Raw genomic sequence first — 20,204 nt, forward strand, 5'->3', positions numbered from 1 at the left:
TATTTCGTATAATTACGGGTGTCATATTGTCTACATTGTACTTCAAAGAGGTACTATTGTCTATACCATATGTCGTATAATTACAGGTGTCATATTGTCTACACTGTACTTCAAAGGGGTACTATTGTCTATACCGTATTTCGTATAATTACAGGTGTCATATTGTCTACACTGTACTTCAAAGGGGGTACTATTGTCTATACGTATTTCGTATAATTACAGGTGTCATATTGTCTACACTGTACTTCAAAGGGGGTACTATTGTCTATACGTATTTCGTATAATTACAGATGTGGTATTGCCAATACTGTACATCGTACACTTAAAGAGATACTATTTGTTATACCATATATTTCATACAATTACAGATGTGCTCTGCCTGGGATGCTGAACGACACCTACGCCGTGCAGGGCGTATATCACGAGACGTTGCTGAACGTCAGCATACCACGTGACGGCGACGCGTTCTCCGACTGCTTTCTATACAGCAACTCCGATGATTCTCAAGCCAACAAGACCCAAGTGGCGTGTGACAGATACGTGTACGACCAGTCAGTGTTTGAATCAACCATTATCACCAAAGTGAGTTGTTAAAAAGTTGAAAATTAGGCATTTAAATGAAATGAAACGAAGCTGGTGTAATATATATATTACACACACATGTATATATATATATATATATATATATATATATATATATATATATATATATTATACATATATGTATATATATATTACGTATTTTGTAGTGTATTTTATATTGGAAGTGAATCTGTAGCTGACATTTTTAACTTTAAAAAAATGCATTTAGTTAGATACGTTACGTTACGTTACGTTACGTTACTTATTTTTAATTTGAATTGGGATTTTTTTTCATTTACCATAGTTTGACACCCAATAGCCGATGTATTTTTCGTGCTGGGGTGTCGTTAAACATTCATTCATTCACTCATGCATAAAGCTCTATTGTAGACACTGAGATGCTGGTTCTGAGTATTAGTGTGGTATGACATGTCACGTATACTGTTCCCGTAGGATTTTATTGCTGAAATTAATTTTTTTGCTTGTATAGGTTCATTTGGGGTCAAACTATTGGAAAATTATGGGGTTCAAATTTCCAGACCCCCGACCTCCCCCCCCCCCCCCCCCCCCACACACACCTTCTGGGGGGCCCTTTCCATCCCGGGACCCCTCTTTCGGGATTTTCAGGCCCTAGAAGCCGATTGGTGCACTCCTTTTTGCAATCATACTATCCTGTCAATAGATATGCATAATAAAGTCGCCACTGATGACAACCCAAATGCCGATGACCGACCAAAGGATACTGACGAGCAGCAAGTAATCGATAAGCAGCAAATTCAAGCTATCGATCGAAGTACCTCAAATGTCGAAACCACTATTCTTTCAGTGACAGAACGGACCCAGAAGGGTGATAAGCTACCTAAGGAAGAAGTGATGCCAACATGGGCTGCAACTAAATCTCTGTTGCTATCACGATCCTCTCACTGTCACTGCCAGACAAACACAGACGTGATTGCTCCGCTCTTCAAGACATCACCAACAGATTTCGCAACCCTGTATACAGTGTTGATGTTGACGCAGGGCATCTCTTCCCAGGTCGTCGGTCCTGAGAGAAGAACTCTCATAACACTTGATCTGGACCTTTATAGTCGTGTGCTAAAGCTTCAGCAATCAACTGGCAACACTAACTGGATCCTCCAAGCAGGCACTCTATACATCGCGTTTTCCGCACTGCACGCTCTTGGCAAAACAATTGACGGAAGTGGGATCGACATGTGTGCCACTGAAAGTGGTACATACACGTCAGCATCTCTTCGTGGGATTTATGGTGGCAAGGCATATAAGCGAGGAGTCGAGTACCACATCATGACAAACTTGGCCATCCTGATGTTGAGGTTTGACGCCATTTTCTCAACTCTTCTACCAGAACCTCTCCGTGTCCAGTCCAATACACTCAAGAAAGCTTTGCACGAGCGGAGTCCAGACATGGTCGAGATTGACAACAAGATCCAGGCCAGCTACTCGAGAGATCTCAAGTCACTCGAAGGAGAAGAAATTGGCGAGCTCGCCCAATTTCTATTGCAGTACGTCGAACAGGTGGAAAGCCTCTTGAATCTTATCATTGTCTGCCGCTCGGGTGATTGGTAAGGGTACTTGGGTGCATTAGAGAACCTGATCAAGTATTTCTTCGCCCACGACCTCCTCAACTACGCTCGCCTGATGCCAGTCCACCTCGCACAAATGAACGCACTCGAACGAGATGATCCAGCTACCTGGAAGCACTTAAGTCAGGAGATTTTGTTGTGGCAAAATCAGAAGTTCCTTTACACCTATATACCGATCAGACCCTCGAGCAAGAGATTAAGGGGTTAAAGTGCCATGGTGGCATGGTTGGATTAAGTCAAGACGGAGCTGCTTTGGACCGCCTTGTTACCACAACACCCAATCTCGCACGTATAGTGAATTACCTACACAGCTTACCTCAAGCCTCCAAATCTTCAAAGCGAAGTGAACACTACCAGCTCTCAGGTAGTGTAGCAGTAAGATTAAGAGCCAATGCACTGAACAGATTGTTGCCGACATCTACACTCTCAGTATGGGATCCTATGAAAAAACTCAAACTGAAGACGTTCTCGAATTGGATGGCGAAAACGAAAGTCCGCCTGGGTGATAAAGTCATCAAGTTGCAACAGGAACGTGAGCAGCTAGGTTGATCTCTGATCATCCAAGGAAGCAGACCCAACCTGGTGCCAAAATTAGAGGAGATGATTGGGGAGTATGAGATGTTAGTGGTGCTACGCTCCCTGTGTGCCATTGATGGGTCTCTGTACATCCCTACAGACAAGGCCAGCCTGATGCATGCCATTGAAGGAGTGAAAGCTCAACCTGTACAAGCTGCACCTGCACTTGATCAAACACCTATTCCATACAGAATACTGATTGTCGATGCCATGGTAGTTCTTCAGAGCATGAAGAAAACACCGACCATGCGGAAGCTATCTGACCTTCAAGAGGCATTCATCCAGTGCATCGAATGGATGATGGTCGACTACAATGAGGGTCGAGTGATCTTTGATCGTTATATTGATCAGTCATTAAAGAACATGACACGCCAGAAGAGAGCCGTAACATCCACAGAATTCCAGATCCACCCGGAAATGAAGCTCACGTTGTCTATCAAGGAGATACTCTCTGCTTCAAAGACCAAGAGTAGTCTGACAACCATGTTCGCTAGGGGCCTCCTGGAACACTTCTCCAGCAGTAACACCTTCAAGCTCATTGTTGTGTATGACACAAAGGTCAAGGGCCACGATTTTGAAGAAAATCATTCGCATAAAGAGGCCGATATGCTTATTCCTTATCAAGTCCTGGCTGCTACAGATGAGAATGCTGAGCAAGAAGTATGTGTTTGGTCACCCGACACGGACGTGCTGACACATCTTCTCGACCTCGTGTCCCATGGTCGCCTAGGATCTCACACTCGTCTGAAGTTTCTTACAGGCAGAGGAACAAAATACCGTGAAATCGATGTGGTGGAGCGGGTACGAGTAATTGGACGACACAAAATTAATCTCAAGGCCTTTTTGGACTTCACAATTTCTCTGGAGGTGACTGGGGAAAATGCCAAGAAAACCTGGGTTGGCGCCTACATGAGGTTAGATGAAGATGACCCTGCCATCAACTGTTTCCGGGAGCTTGGGGACCATCGTAACCAGACAGAGCTAGTCAATGGTCAACTGCCACTGCAGGTCAAGACTTTGGAGCAGTTTGTGTGCCGCGTCTACTGCCCGACAGGTCCCACAACGATATCAGAGCTGAGATGGGAGCTGTTTCGTTCCAAGAACTTGGAGTGAGAGGTGCTGTCTCCTACGCGTGCAGCCTTGATGCCATATATCATACGCGTGAACTACACCGCAATGCGTGATATATCCTATACCACTAAATCTCCGACTCTTCTTCTAATTGAACAAAATGGCTGGCACGTCAAGGAAGGAGTTCATGTTCCTGTCGGGTGTCTCAACTTGCCTGCCCCTCGCGCTGTGGTCAAGTTGACCAAATGTGCCTGTAAATCAGGATGCCAGGGAAGGTACAGTTGTCGCAAGAATAGTCTTCCGTGCACCCCCCTCTGCAAGTGCTATATTGGTGAATGTGCGAATGTGTTCAAGGACGATATCCACGAGGAGGGCATCCAGCAATCTGTAGCTCCATCCAGTGACTTAGACAATACATCTAGTTATATTATTATCTAGTTATGTAATTGTTATATTATTTTTATTATTTATATTTTCTGTCCCTGTAATTATTATATTATTTTTATTATTTACATTTTGTGTCCCTGTGTATTATCATGCACTGTAACGATGATTGTGATACACTTGTGGTATTTGAATTAATTTACATTTTGTGTCCCTGTGTATTATCATTCACTGTAACGATGATTGTGATACACTTGTGGTATTTGAATTAATTTTCATTATGCTTTATTGTAGACCCCATGAGGTAATTATTATGCAATCTAATTAAAATTAGCTCCACTATTACATGTGGATCTAACACCAGCCAGTTGGAGCTCATGTCCACCAATCAAAACCTTACTTGCAGAAGCCTGCCAGTGATTTAAAACTAACAACACTGCGTAGTCCCCAATGTCCAGGTAACATTTCGTCTGTAAATAATAATTTAAATATTGACCAATCACACTTCGCCTTTTATAACGTTATTTGGGAGCATACAAATTCTAAAAATATCGGGCGAGTCTATTTTAGTGGCCGCAGTACAGCGAACCATGCCAATACGTACGGGGTGGGTTATCAGCCTTCAATTTTACATTAAAAATTATTTATTTATTTATAAAAAACAGAAACTAAATCAGTCTTCAGTTTTACATTACAAATTATTTATTTTATAAAATAAAACATGTTTTAAGGCATTCGTAATTCACACGAAACATGTCGTATACCCTCAGGATAATTCGGAATGTTTTCAAATTATTTTTAAATCACTGGGCTGGGCCCATTGGGTATTTCTCGTTCCAGCCACTGCTCCATGACTGGTATATCAAAGGTAATGGTATGTGCTATCCTGTCTGTGGGATGGTGCATATAAAAGATCCCTTACTACTAATAGAAAAATGTGACAGGTTTCTTCTCTAAGATTATATGTCATAATTACCAAATGTTTGACACCAAATAGCCGATGATTAAATAATCAATGTGCTCTAGTGGTGTCATTGAACAAAACAAACTTTGACTTTGTCTTGTGGTGTATCCAATTGCGTTCAAGCACGCTGTCTTGGGCATACACCTCAGCTCTCTTGGCTATATGTGCAGGACAGTGGGTTAGTGGTTACTGAGAGAGAAATCGATGTACTGGCTTATTGAATCCTTAAATTTGTTCTGGATGGGAGCCGGTACAGAGATGCGAACCAAGGAACTTCCAGCCTTAAGTCCGATTGCTTAACCACTGCTACACCGCCGAGGCCGGTCATTGTGATCTTAGCTTTATAAAACTTTACTTAATTGGGGATGGCGTTACACAAGCATTGGGCGTTCCCACTACAGTTTGCCTTTTGATTGTGTTAGAAGGATGAATTGTTCAGGGGAGTGGCAGTCTGCCTTCTGATGGTGTAAACAGGACGGACGATTTTTTATATGGAGTGGCAGTCTGCCTTCTGATGGTGTAGGAAGGAGGAATTGTTCAAGAGAGTGGCAGTCTGCCTTCTGATGGTGTAGGAAGGAGGAATTGTTCAGGGGAGTGGCAGTCTGCCTTCTGGTGTACGAAAGACGAACTGTCATGGGGAGTGGCAGTTTGCTTTCTGGTGGTATAGGAAGAACGAATTGTTATGGGGAGTGGCAGTCTTCTTTAATGGCGAAAAACTTGACTGTGACCGACGAACCAATTATGACACTGTCAAATCGTTGTCTTGTACTTAGTTAAAAGTGTTTTTAACGGCACCACTAGAGCATATTGGTTTATTAATCATCGGCTATTGGATGTATAATATTTGGTAATTCTTAGATATTATATACTTTATTTTTCCATCAGCAGCATGAAATATTTTATATGCACCATCCCACAGGCAGGAAAGCACATACCACGGCCTCTGACCAGTTGTGGTGCACTGGTTGGAACGAGAAAAACACAATCAGTTGAATGGATTCACCGAGCTATTTCTCGTTCCAGTCTGTGCACTAAGACTGATGTATTAAAAGCCGTGATATGTGCTGCCCTGTATGTGGGATGATGCATATAAAATATCCCTTGCTAGTAATGAAAAAAAAAATGTAGCGGGTTTCCTCTATATCTCAAAATCACCAAATGTCTGACATCCAATAGCCGATGATTAATAAATCAATGTGCTCCAGTGGTGTAGTTAAACAAAACAAACTGTAACTTTTTCTCCTAGAGGGGACAGCACCTGTCACGGCCTTTAATATACCAGTCGTGGTGCACTGGTTGAGACGGGGCAAATCCCAGTCAGAGAATGGGTCCACTGAGGTGATTCGATCCCGCGACGAATGCACGTCAAGTACTACACCGACTGAGCTAGGTCCGGTCCCATTGTTTGCAGAGATACCATTTTAAAAATGCTACGTGTATTTGTTTTGTCATTTAGAATTCATTGTTGTTCTTTCCGGTGTTTCAGCTGAACCTCGTGTGTCATCGACGACCTCTGGTTGCCCACGCCACGATGATTTTGTTTGCCGGTCTTCTCGTTGCTTCACTACTACTAGGATTACTCTCTGACCTGTAAGCATTATGAAAATTCAACACTGACTGACTTTACCTACTTGGCCAACTTTTGAATGTCTTAAAGGGACATTCCTGAGTTTGCTGCACTTTTTAAGATGTTATCGACTAACAAAGACTTTTTAACGTTTGTAATTACACATCAAATATATTTTTCTGCATAAAATATTAGTGGCTGTATATTAAACGCGTTTCTGATCGTTCTAATATTTGTACTAGGTTAAATTTTATTTTATTTCCAAAAATATAAAAATTTTCGTACGTACGAAATTATTTGAAGACAAAACCAGTTTGGGCTTCTTACAAATATTAAGACGACCAGAAACACATTGAATATACAGACACTGATATTGTAAACAAGAAAATATATTTAATATGTAAGTTTAATCGTAGAAATATTTTATTAGTCAGGAATGTCCCTTTAAGTGTACGATACAGGGGTGTGTCTCTCTCTCTCTCTCCCCCCCCCCCTCGCCTCCCCTCTCTCCTTGAATTGGTACAATGCAACCTTAAAACTTCTTTGTGTATTTTCTTTTGTTTTTTGTTGTTTTTTGTTTGTTTTGTTGTTGGGTTGGTTGGGGTTTTATTTTTATTTTTTTAAATATTTATTTATTTATTTTTTTTATATTTATTTATTTTTATTTTTTTTTTGTGGGGGGGGTGTAGTTTTGTTTAGTTTGGTCTTGCGCCGCAGGATTGAACCACATTGGTGGATCCATTCAGCTGATTGGGGGGGGGAGGATTCTCGTTCTAGTCAGTGCACCACAACTGGACAAAGGCCGTGGTATGTGTTTTCCTGTCTGTGGGAAACTGCATATAAAAGATCTCTTGCGGCATTAGAAAACAAATGTAGCGGGTTTCCTCTTATGACTACGAGTCAGAATTATCAAATGTTTGACATCCAATAGTCGATGATTAATTAATCAATGTGATCTAGTGGTGTCCTTCAACAAAGCAAAATCTATTTATTCAATTTGTTACCAAATACATTTAGCTAAAGCATTACGAAAAATAGGTTTTCCTGGGGAAGAAAACGTGGTTAGCTAAACGTGTTCACAAATAAAACCATGCTTGATTTAAAAGGACATTCCTGAGTTTGCTGCAATTTTTAAGATGTTATCGACTAACAGAGATTTTTAACGATTATTATTACATATCAGATATATTTTTCTGCATAAAATATTACTGGCTGTATATTAAACGTGTTTCTGATCATTCTAATATTTGTACTAGGTTAAATTTCATTTTATTTCCTAAAATATATACATGTATTTTTTCGTACGTACGAAATTATTTGAAGACAAAATCCAGTTTGGGCTTCTTACAAATATTAAGACGACCAGAAACACATTGAATATACAGACACTGATATTCTAAACCAGAAAATATATTTAATATGTAAGTTTAATCGTAGAAATAGTTTTATTAGTCGGAAACATCATACAATGCAGCAAACTCAGGAATGCCCCTTTAACCAAACGTGAACGCAAATAACATACAAAATGTTCAAAAACACATTTTTCTATCAGGAAAACATGTTTTTCACTGCTGTGTAACTATTTATTTAGCAGTTAGTTTTCGGTGGCTACTTTAACTGCACTTGAGCCATGTTTCAAGGTCGAAATATAAAAGACGATATGTCCGGAAGCTTATTTACTTTAACGGGGAGGGATTCAAAATTAGAATAGGTACTACATTTCGTTAAAAGTGATATTTTATTTGCCAAATTAATATACATTGGTTTAACGATACTTCAGCATATTTTAAACTACGGTTGTAAGATATTTTAACAAAAATAATTATTTCGACACTTTGAGAGAGAGAGAGAGAGAGAGAGAGAGAGAGAGAGAGAGAGAGAGAGAGAGAGAGAGGAAGGGATAGAGAAAGGGGGAGGGGAGAGAAAGAGAGAGGTGGAGGGAGAGAGGGGAGGGAAAGAGAAGGGGAGGGGAGAGAGGGGGAGGGGAGGGAGATGGGAAGAGAGAGAGGTGGGAGAGAGAGAGGAAGGGAGAGAGAGAGAGGGGGGAGGGAAGGAGAGAGAGAGGGGAGGGGGAGGGGAGGGGAGAGAGAGAGAGGTGTGAGAAAGAGAGGGGAGGGGGGAGAGAGAGAGAGGGAAGAGAGAGGGGAGGGAGAGAGAGAGAGAGAGAGAGAGAGAGAGAGAGAGAGAGAGAGAGAGAGAGAGAGAGAGAGAGAGAGAGAGAGAGAAGTGGCGAGAGAGGCAATAGAGAATGATACACACTACCGACATGGTCTAGCTACCGAAATAAAGCCGTAAGAGATTTTAATATGCACTTTCTTACAGACAGAACAGTACATACCATGATCTTTGATGTACCAGGTGATCCACTAAGAGCGACCGATTCTTCTACCCACTGCACCCCAGGCGAGGGCTCTACGACACAATTACACCCGTCTAGTTACCGATTGTTACCGATGTATTTATTTACTTACTTACTTACTTACTTATTTACTTACTTTATTGTCCTTTTTTTTGTGTGTTTCTTTTGTTGTTGTTGTTGTTTGTTTTTTTTGGGGGGGATTATTGTGTTGTTTTTGTTTTGTTTTAGGTTGTTTTTTGTTTGTGTGTTATTTTGTTTTGTTTTTTGGTTGTTGTTTGTTTTTGTTGTTTTTTTAGGGGGGGGGGGGGGGTTGGCATACTGACACTTCATTTATTTTCAGCACAAGTATCGACCCCTGCCCCGGATTTTGTTGTTCAAATTGTAGAACAAGACACAACTTTTAAACTCCAAATTGTTTCTTCTTTCCCATTGCAGAATAGGGCGGAAAAAAACGTACCTGATTGCACTAGCTATCCAGGTCGGTTCAGGCATTGGGTTGGCCTTCGTTGATAACTACACTGCATTTGTCGCCCTTAGATTTCTCATAGGTGGCTCCAGCATAGCCACTGGGATGTGTATGTTTGTGATCGGTAAGCTTTTTAAAATACTTACTCACTTCACTTGCTTGCTCAGTCCACATCGGTGGGCCCATTGGGCTATTTTTTTTTTCCAGCCAGTGCCTCACAACTGGCGTAACAAAGGCCATGGTATGTGCTATCCTGTCTGTGGGATGTTGCATATAAATGCACATTCCCCATCGGTGGGCCCATTGGACTATTTCTCATTCCAACCAGTGTCTCACAACTGGCGTAACAAATGCTGTGGTATGTGCTATCCTGTCTGTGGGATGTTGCATATAAATGCTCATTCCCCGATATATATATATATATATATATTTATTTATTTATGCTGACGACCAAGGGTCTGAATGTTTTGTGAATGGCTGGTAATAAACTCCCAAATAACTATAGAAGGCAAAGATGACACAACAAATTTGTAAAGTTCAATCATTTATTATGTAACAACAAGGGTAAATAGTTTTCCAATGTTTACTTATACTCTTAACTTCAGATGTACTAGTTTAATATATTGCTTTATCTTTAATACTACAGTTCACTACACTATCTCTAATACTCTCTCTCACTACTTTCTACTACTTTAGTACAATATTTCTCTACTCAGAGTGGCACTACATCACTCTGTCACTTCAATACTATAATAACTATACCGGGTGGCACTACATCACCCTCAACTACTACTTAAACACTATAAACTACACAGGGTGGCACTACATCACCCTCAACTACTACTTAAACACTATAAACTACACACGGTGGCACTACATCACCCTCAACTACTACTTAAACACTATAAACTACACAGGGTTGCACTACATCACCCTCAACTACCACTTAAACACTATAAACTACACAGGATGGCACTACATCATCCACAACTACTACTTAAACACTATAAACTACACAGGGTGGCACTACATCACACTCAACTACCACTTAAACACTATAAACTACACAGGGTGGCACTACGTCACCCTCAACTACCACTTAAACACTATAAACTCAGTAGGGTGGCACTACATCACCCTCAACTACCACTTAAACACTATAAACTACACAGGGTGGCACTACATCATCCACAACTACTACTTAAACACTATAAACTACACAGGGTGGCACTACATCACACTCAACTACCACTTAAACACTATAAACTCAGTAGGGTGGCACTACATCACCCACAACTACCACTTAAACACTATAAACTCAGTAAGGTGGCACTACATCACCCACTACTTCAACTATATTTCACTTCTCACTCTTCACTACTTCTACACTATTTTCTCTTAAATACAGTGTGAACTAGCTCACTTTTCACTACTTCAGCAATATATTAAACTACACTTAAACTTCTATTCCAATACTTCTCACTCTTCACTACTTCTATGCTGTCTTGTTTTATACACTGAGTGAACTATCTCACGTTTCACTACTTCAACAATATATTAAACTACACTTGAACTTCTATTTCAGCATTCTAACTCAATAGACTACATATTCCCATCTCAGAATAATTTCACTTATGTCCAAGACACTTTATCTCAATGTTAACTTTTTACAGTAAATACCATACATGGGCGTACATAAGATTTTGAAAAGGGGATTTCCAATACATAGGATTTTGAAAAGGGGGGGTTCCAAAATAGATTGCAGAGATATTGGGCATATATTTCTATGTTGAGTAAATATAATAATGTCAGATATCAATGTCAGATATATTAAATTATAAAAAAGCGATTTCAGGGCGGGAACTCCCCCCCCCCCCCCCATGTACGCCCATGCCACAGCACTTCTGGGCTCTCAATTTATGATTGAAGGCTATTAACCTATATCTAAATAATAAATTTTCTCATTAATTATATTGCCAAATATAATTATCATGTTTATTGATGCTACTTATTAGTGAGAATGGCTGTCTAATCCCAACTCTTTATTTAAAAACCCACAATTTTAGAAAATAAACAAAATGGGTCCTAACCCACCTAATGTAAGGGTAAAGCAAGACTGACGGCCAGAAGGTCAGGTCATAGGGTTTTACGTGCACATTCAGAATAAGCTGTTGTCGCGCGCGCCTGTCGTGGGCACAAGAGCCGGCCTTGGCCGGCTCCTCAGTCCATGACAGGAAAGCTGGGGGGAGTTGAGACTCGAGAGGAGGGACCGCCTGCACTGGCTGGTGCAAGGGAGCACCAGCAGCCCGATCAATCGGTAGCAGGCGGGTGGGGGTGGTCGTGGTGCTATGGAATTTTGAATGGAGCAGTTAATGCCAAAGAGAAAAGGATGTGCAATTTTGATTGAGGAAATTTGGCGCAATTTTGAACGGTCGGTCGAGAGGTAAATGGCGACGGCCAGCGTTAAACGCTGCCTTTTTATAACTTTTGTTAATCAGCAAAAAATCAGCGTGCTGGTAAAATCGGCGTGCTAAATCAGCCGGCTGAATCAGCGAACTTGGACCCGCCCCGTTTGGCTGGGTAAGGTTAGTCACGCTAAAAGCACACCCGACTTCCCTATTACTAGTGTAAACTAATACCTCAATAAATTATCTAAATAAACAGATACAGTAAATGCTAATCTCATTCATGTTCCTACACAAATAATAATTTAAACTTTGGTTTAGTTATATTTACCGCTAAAAGGTTTGACAGCTGTGACCCGGATGTACAATAAATATAATTCTTGAAAGTCACGGTCAACTCGGCCATTACCGCCATTTGCAAGTGCGTGAACATATAAACATGATTTGTTAAACACTCAGAAGTGACAAGAAACTTCGTGCCACGACATGACATCATTGAAATATGAATTTGGAATGTACACAAGTAATAATTACATCATTTAAAAGGATCGACATTCGCCCAAATGTAATAAAATGGACATGAAAGACTTCGTAAGTTGGCGGTTGGTAATGGTCTCATACCGGAGTTATGTGAGCGCCAGTTTTCAATATGAAAAAAAAAAATGTAACTCACAACTTATCCACTCATTTGTTTTATTTTTTAGGCATTTTGGAAATAAAATGCAGAAAGCAATAACTTTTTTTTTAAAGGGCACTATTCTGGGGACGGATCTGTCTAGGTAGGGCAGATATAACCTGAGACTATAATAGAGACAGCTGTTTAGGTAGAGCAGATATACATAAAAATGACAGAGCCTATAGTTCATTAGTAATTTTGAAAATCTGTACAGTTTCAAAGCAAACTCTATAAGACATCATTATGCAACTGATCACACAACTTTAAGTTGTTCATTACTTGCGTTGGACAATGTCTTGTTTTCCAGGTGTAGAGTTGGCCTTGTTTTCCAGGTGTAGAGTTGGCCTTGTTTTCCAGGTGTAGAGTTGGCCTTGTTTTCCAGGTGTAGAGTTGGTCTTGTTTTCCAGGTATAGAGTTGGTCTTGTTTTCCAGGTACAGAGTTGGTCTTGTTTTCCAGGTGTAGAGTTGGCCTTGTTTTCCAGGTGTAGAGTTGGTCTTGTTTTCCAGGTATAGAGTTGGTCTTGTTTTCCAGGTACAGAGTTGGTCTTGTTTTCCAGGTATAGAGTTGGTGGGGCCTAACAAACGGTCGTTTGCTGGTGTCGCCATATGGTTCCTGTGGGTGGCAGGACTCGTCCTGCTTGGAATCCTGGGATATCTGATCAGGGACTGGAAGACTCTTCAGCTTGTGATCTCCGTCCCTCCCATCGCTTTCTTCTCCTACTGGTGGTGAGTTAGCAAAAGAAAGGAATGTTTACAAATCAGTTGGTGTGTTAAATCAGGGCTGTATCTAGCGGGAGGATAGGGGGGTAGTCTTCAGCAAGGTGATCTCTGTCCCTCCCATCATCTTCCTTTCCTACCGGAGGTGAGTAAGGAAAGGAAAGGAATGTTTACAAATTGGTTGGTGTGTCAAATCAGGGCTGTGACTTGCTGGGGGGGGGGGGGGGGAGTCAGCAATATGATCTCCGTCCCTTCCGGTGGCGAATACTAATAACTGAGGTTTTAGTTTGTTTGATCGTGATTCTGTCAGTCTAGATTACTTTTGATATCTCGTAAAGGCAATCTAATTAAAATTAGCTCCACTATTAGTAGTATTACTATTACATATGGATCTAACACCAGGCAGTTGGAGCTCATGTCCTCCAATCAAAACCTTACTTGCAGAATCCTGCCAGTGATTTAAAAATAATTTGAAAACATTCCGAATTATCCTGAGGGTATACGATATGTTTCATGTGAATTACGAATGCCTTATTTAGACCAGTAGAACTAATTTTAATCGGATTGCTAACAACACTGCATAGTCCCCAATGTCCAGGTAACATTTCGTCTGTAAATAATTTAAATATTGACCAATCACACTTCGCCTTTTATAACGCTATTTGGGAGCATACAAATTCTAAAAATACTGGGCGAGTCTATTTTAGTGGTCGCAGTAAGCGAACCATACCAATACGTACGGGTGGGTTATCAGTCTTCAATTTTACATTAAAAATTATTTATTTATTTATAAAAAAACCCAAACTAAATCAGTCTTCAGTTTTACATTACAAATTATTTATTTTATAAAATCAAACATGTTTTAAGGCATTCGTAATTCACACGAAACATGTTGTATACCCTCAGGATAATTCGGAATGTTTTCAAATTATTTTTAAATTACTGGTAGGATTCTGCAAGTAAGTTTTTGATTGGTGGACATGAGCTCCAACTGGCTGGTGTTAGATCCACATGTAATAGTGGAGCTAATTTTAATTAGATTGCCGTAAAGGACAGTTTGTTGACTCTTGGCAATATTTTATATTAGTTAATTTTATTCATTTATTTATTTATTTATTTACTTGGAGGGTGTCTCTTTTTAAAAAGTCAGAGTTATCATTAATCATTTAATTTGGTTTCCTCAACGACACCACTAGAGCACATTGAATTATTAATCATCGATGGGTTGGATGTCAAACATAGTATTAATCATCATCATCACCATACTCATCATCGTCGTCATCATCCTCGACATAATAATCATAATCATCACAATCGTCATAATCATGATCGTCATAATCATGATCGTCATAATCTTCATCATCATCGTCGTCATAATCAACATTACCATCATCATAATAATCCACCTCATTGTCATAATAATTTTCATCATCGTCATAATCAGTATTATCATCGTCATCATCATCTACATTATCATCATTGTCGTCATAATCAGCATTATCATCGTCATAATCATCATTGTTGTCGTTAACAACATTATCATCGTCATAATCATCATCAATGTCGTCGTTATAATCATCATCATTTTCATCATAATCGTCGTTGTCAAAACCATTATCATGGTTGTCATAATCATCATCATCATTGTCATAATCATAAGTATCATCAAAATCATCGTCATCGTCATTATTATCGTCATAATAATAATCACATGTATTCATGTTGTTTCTGTTGTTACTACAATTATCGTCGTCATCATCATCATCAATATCATCATCATCATCATCATCATCATCATCATCATCATCATCATCATTATTATTAATTATTAATGTAGTTGTTATTGTTACATGTATTACCTTCCAGGCTTATTCCCGAGTCCCCACGGTGGCTTTTGTCCACGGAATGTTACGAAGAAGCGATCAAGACCATCATCATCATCATCATCATCTTCTTCATCATATTCATATTCATCATCTTCATCTTCATCTTCACCATTTTTATTTGTTAATTTTTAAACTTCCCAGGCTTATCCCCGAGTCCCCGCGGTGGCTGGTGTCCAAGGGACGCTACGAAGAAGCGATGAAGATCATCAGCAAGGCGGCTAGGGTGAACAAGGTGGAACTGTCCCCCAAGTGTTCCAACCTAGAGAACATAGAACAGGAGAAGGAGGAGAAGTTCTGGCACATGTTCACCTCCCCCATCCTCATCTTCCGCACCCTCATCATCTTCGTCAACTGGTAAGTGCTCCCCCGTTCTCGTCTTCTTCAACTGGTAAGTGCTCCCCCGTTCTCGTCTTCTTCAACTGGAAAGTGCTCCCCCATCCTCGTCTTCTTCAACTGGTAAGTGCTCCCCCTGTTCTCGTCTTCTTCAACTGGTAAGTGCTCCCCCATCCTCGTCTTCCACAGCCTCGTTGTCTGCTTCAACTGGTAAGTGCTCCTCCATCCTCCTCTTCCACAGCCTCGTTGTCTTCTTCAACAACTGGTAAGTGCTCCCCCATCCTCGTCTTCGTCTTCAACTGGTAAGTGCTCCTCCATCCACGTCTTCACAGCCTCATCGTCTTCTTCAACTGGTAAGTGCTCCCCCATCCTCGTCTTCGTCTTCAACTGGTAAGTGCTCCTCCATCCTCGTCTTCCTCTTCAACTGGTAAGTGCTCCTCCATCCTCGTCTTCCACAGCCTCGTTGTCTTCTTCAACTGGTAAGTGCTCCCCATCCTCGTCTTCCACAGCCTCGTTGTCTTCTTCAACTGGTAAGCGCTCCCCACCCTCGTCTTCCACAGCCTCGTTGTCTTCTTCAACTGGTAAGTGCTCTCCCATCCTCGTCTTCCACAGCCTCATCGTCTTCTTCAACTGGTAAGTGCTCCCCCATCGTCATCTTTCACAGCCTCGTCTTCTTCAACAACTGGTAAGTGCTCTCCCATCCTCGTCTTTCACAGCCTCGTCGTCTCCTTCAACAACTGGTAAGTGCTCCCCCATCCTCGTCTTCCACAGCCTCGTCTTCTTCAACAACTGGTAAGTGCTCCCCCATCCTCGTCTTTCACAGCCTCGTCGTATCCTTCAACAACTGGTAAGTGCTCCCCCATCCTCGTCTTTCACAGCCTCGTCGTCTCCTTCAACAACTGGTAAGTGCTCTCCCATCCTCGTCTTCCACAGAGTCGTCGTCTCCTTCTTCAACTGGTAAGTGCTCCCCCATCCTCGTCTTCCACAGCCTCGTCGTCTCCTTCAACAACTGGTAAGTGCTCCCCCATCCTCGGCTTCCACAGAGTCGTCATCTTCTTCAACTGGTAAGTGCTCTCCCATCCTCGTGTTCCACAGCCTCGTCGTCTCCTTCAACAACTGGCAAGTGCTCCCCCATCCTCATCTTCCACAGCCTCGTCGTCTTCTTCAACAACTGGTAATAGCTCCCCCATCCTCGTCTTCCACAGCCTCGTCGTCTTCTTCAACAACTGGTAAGTGCTCCCCCATCCTCATCTTCCACAGCCTCGTCGTCTCCTTCAACAACTGGTAAGTGCTCTCCCATCCTCGGCTTCCAATGAGACCGTCATCTTCTTCAACTGGTAAGTGCTCCCCCATCCTCGTCTTCCACAGCCTCGTCGTCTCCTTCAACAACTGGTAAGTGCTCCCCCATCCTCGGCTTCCACAGAGTCGTCATCTTCTTCAACTGGTAAGTGCTCCCCCATCCTCGTCTTCCACAGAGTCGTCATCTTCTTCAACTGGTAAGTGCTCCCCCATCCTCGGCTTCCACAGAGTCGTCATCTTCTTCAACAGGTAAGTGCTCCCCCATCCTCGGCTTCCACAGCCTCGTCGTCTTCTTCAACAACTGGTAAGTGCTCCCCCATCCTCGGCTTCCACAGCCTCGTCGTCTCCTTCAACAACTGGTAAGTGCTCCCCCATCCTTGTCTTCCACAGCCTCTTCTCCTTCAACAACTGGTAAGTGCTCCCCCATCCTCGTCTTCCACAGAGTCGTCATCTTCTTCAACTGGTAAGTGCTCCCCCATCCTCGGCTTCCACAGAGTCGTCATCTTCTTCAACAGGTAAGTGCTCCCCCATCCTCGGCTTCCACAGCCTCGTCGTCTTCTTCAACAACTGGTAAGTGCTCCCCCATCCTCGGCTTCCACAGCCTCGTCGTCTCCTTCAACAACTGGTAAGTGCTCCCCCATCCTTGTCTTCCACAGCCTCGTCTCCTTCAACAACTGGTAAGTGCTCCCCCATCCTTGTCTTCCACAGAGTCGTCGTCTTCTTCAATAACTGGTACGTGCTCCCCCATCCTTGTCTTCCACAGCCTCGTCGTCTCCTTCAACAACTGGTAAGTGCTCCCCCATCCTCGTCTTCCACAGAGTCGTCATCTTCTTCAGCTGGTAAGTGCTCCCCCATCCTCGGCTTCCACAGAGTCATCATCTTCTTCAACTAGTAAGTGCTCCCCCATCATCGTCTTCCACAGAGTCCTCATCTTCTTCAGCTGGTAAGTGCTCCCCCATCCTCGGCTTCCACAGAGTCATCATCTTCTTCAACTGGTAAGTGCTCCCCCATCCTTGTCTTCCACAGAGTCATCATCTTCTTCAACTGGTAAGTGCTCCCCCATCCTTGTCTTCCATAGCCTCGTCGTCTCCTTCAACAACTGGTAAGTGCTCCCCCATCCTCGTCTTCCACAGCCTCGTCGTCTTCTTCAACAACTGGTAAGTGCTCCCCCATCCTCGTCTTCGACAGCCTTGTCGTCTTCTTGAACAACTGGTAAGTGCTCCCCCATCCTCGTCTTCCACAGCCTCGTCGTCTCCTTCAACAACTGGTAAGTGCTCCCCCATCCTCGGCTTCCACAGAGTCGTCATCTTCTTCAACTGGTAAGTGCTTCCCCCATCCTCGTCTTCCACAGCCTCGTCGTCTTCTTCAACAACTGGTAAGTGCTCCCCCATCCTCGTCTTACACAGCCTCATCGTCATCTTCAACTGGTAAGTGCTCCCCCATCCTCGCCTTCTTCAACTGGTAAGTGCTCCCCTGTTTTCGTCTTCTTCAACTGGTAAGTGCTCCCCCGTTCTCGTCTTCCACAGCCTCGTCGTCTCCTTCAACAACTCGTAAGTGCTCCCCATCCTCGGCTTCCACAGCCTCGTTGTCGTCTTCTACAACTGGTAAGTGCTCCCCAATCCTCGTCTTACACAGCCTCATCATCGTCTTCAACTGGTAAGTGCTCCCCCATCCTCGTCTTACACAGCCTCATCGTCTTCTTCAACTGGTAAGTGCTCCCCATCCTCGTCTTACACAGCCTCATCGTCTTCTTCAACTGGTAAGTGCTCCCCCATCCTCGTCTTACACAGCCTCATCGTCTTCTTCAACTGGTAAGTGCTCCCCCATCCTCGTCTTCGACAGCCTTGTCGTCTTCTTGAACAACTGGTAAGTGCTCCCCCATCCTCGTCTTCCACAGCCTCGTCGTCTCCTTCAACAACTGGTAAGTGCTCCCCCATCCTCGCCTTCCACAGAGTCGTCATCTTCTTCAACTGGTAAGTGCTTCCCCCATCCTCGTCTTCCACAGCCTCGTCGTCTTCTTCAACAACTGGTAAGTGCTCCCCCATCCTCGTCTTACACAGCCTCATCGTCATCTTCAACTGGTAAGTGCTCCCCCATCCTCGCCTTCTTCAACTGGTAAGTGCTCCCCTGTTCTCGTCTTCTTCAACTGGTAAGTGCTCCCCCGTTCTCGTCTTCCACAGCCTCGTCGTCTCCTTCAACAACTGGTAAGTGCTCCCCATCCTCGGCTTCCACAGCCTCGTTGTCGTCTTCTACAACTGGTAAGTGCTCCCCAATCCTCGTCTTACACAGCCTCATCATCGTCTTCAACTGGTAAGTGCTCCCCCATCCTCGTCTTACACAGCCTCATCATCGTCTTCAACTGGTAAGTGCTCCCCCATCCTCGTATTACACAGCCTCATCGCCATCTTCAACTGGTAAGTGCTCCCCCATCCTCGTCTTACACAGCCTCGTCGTCTTCTTCAACTGGTAAGTGCTCCCCCATCCTCGTCTTCGTCACAGCCTCATCGCCATCTTCAACTGGTAAGTGCTCCCCCATCCTCGTCTTACACAGCCTCATCGTCTTCTTCAACTGGTAAGTGCTCCCCCATCCTCGTCTTACACAGCGTCATCGTCTTCTTCAACTGGTAAGTGCTCCCCCATCCTTGTCTTCCATAGCCTCGTCGTCTCCTTCAACAACTGGTAAGTGCTCCCCCATCCTCGTCTTCGACAGCCTCGTCGTCTTCTTCAACAACTGGTAAGTGCTCCCCCATCCTCGTCTTCCACAGCCTCGTCGTCTCCTTCAACAACTGGTAAGTGCTCCCCCATCCTCGGCTTCCACAGAGTCGTCATCTTCTTCAACTGGTAAGTGCTTCCCCCATCCTCGTCTTCCACAGCCTCGTCGTCTTCTTCAACAACTGGTAAGTGCTCCCCCATCCTCGTCTTACACAGCCTCATCGTCATCTTCAACTGGTAAGTGCTCCCCCATCCTCGCCTTCTTCAACTGGTAAGTGCTCCCCTGTTCTCGTCTTCTTCAACTGGTAAGTGCTCCCCCGTTCTCGTCTTCCACAGCCAGGTCGTCTCCTTCAACAACTGTCGTCTCCTTCAACAACTGGTAAGTGCTCCCCATCCTCGGCTTCCACAGCCTCGTTGTCGTCTTCTACAACTGGTAAGTGCTCCCCAATCCTCGTCTTACACAGCCTCATCATCGTCTTCAACTGGTAAGTGCTCCCCCATCCTCGTCTTACACAGCCTCATCATCGTCTTCAACTGGTAAGTGCTCCCCCATCCTCGTCTTACACAGCCTCATCGCCATCTTCAACTGGTAAGTGCTCCCCC

The 20,204-nt window shown here is 43.1% G+C and overlaps 1 protein-coding gene across 1 annotated transcript in view; it reads left to right on the forward strand.

The window, feature by feature from the left end:
• LOC121387392 (organic cation transporter protein-like) overlaps positions 1–20,204 on the forward strand; it is a 43,990-nt gene that overhangs the window by 15,897 nt on the left and 7,889 nt on the right. Inside the window, exons 2-6 of the mRNA XM_041518495.1 lie at positions 369–582; positions 6,668–6,771; positions 9,543–9,697; positions 13,212–13,380; positions 15,399–15,611. Of these exons, the coding sequence (XP_041374429.1) occupies positions 369–582; positions 6,668–6,771; positions 9,543–9,697; positions 13,212–13,380; positions 15,399–15,611 (855 nt within the window). The remainder of the gene's footprint in view (positions 1–368; positions 583–6,667; positions 6,772–9,542; positions 9,698–13,211; positions 13,381–15,398; positions 15,612–20,204) is intronic.

This window comes from Gigantopelta aegis, chromosome 13 (genome assembly GCF_016097555.1).
Source record: "Gigantopelta aegis isolate Gae_Host chromosome 13, Gae_host_genome, whole genome shotgun sequence".
Classification (NCBI taxonomy): Eukaryota; Metazoa; Mollusca; class Gastropoda; order Neomphalida; family Peltospiridae; genus Gigantopelta; species Gigantopelta aegis.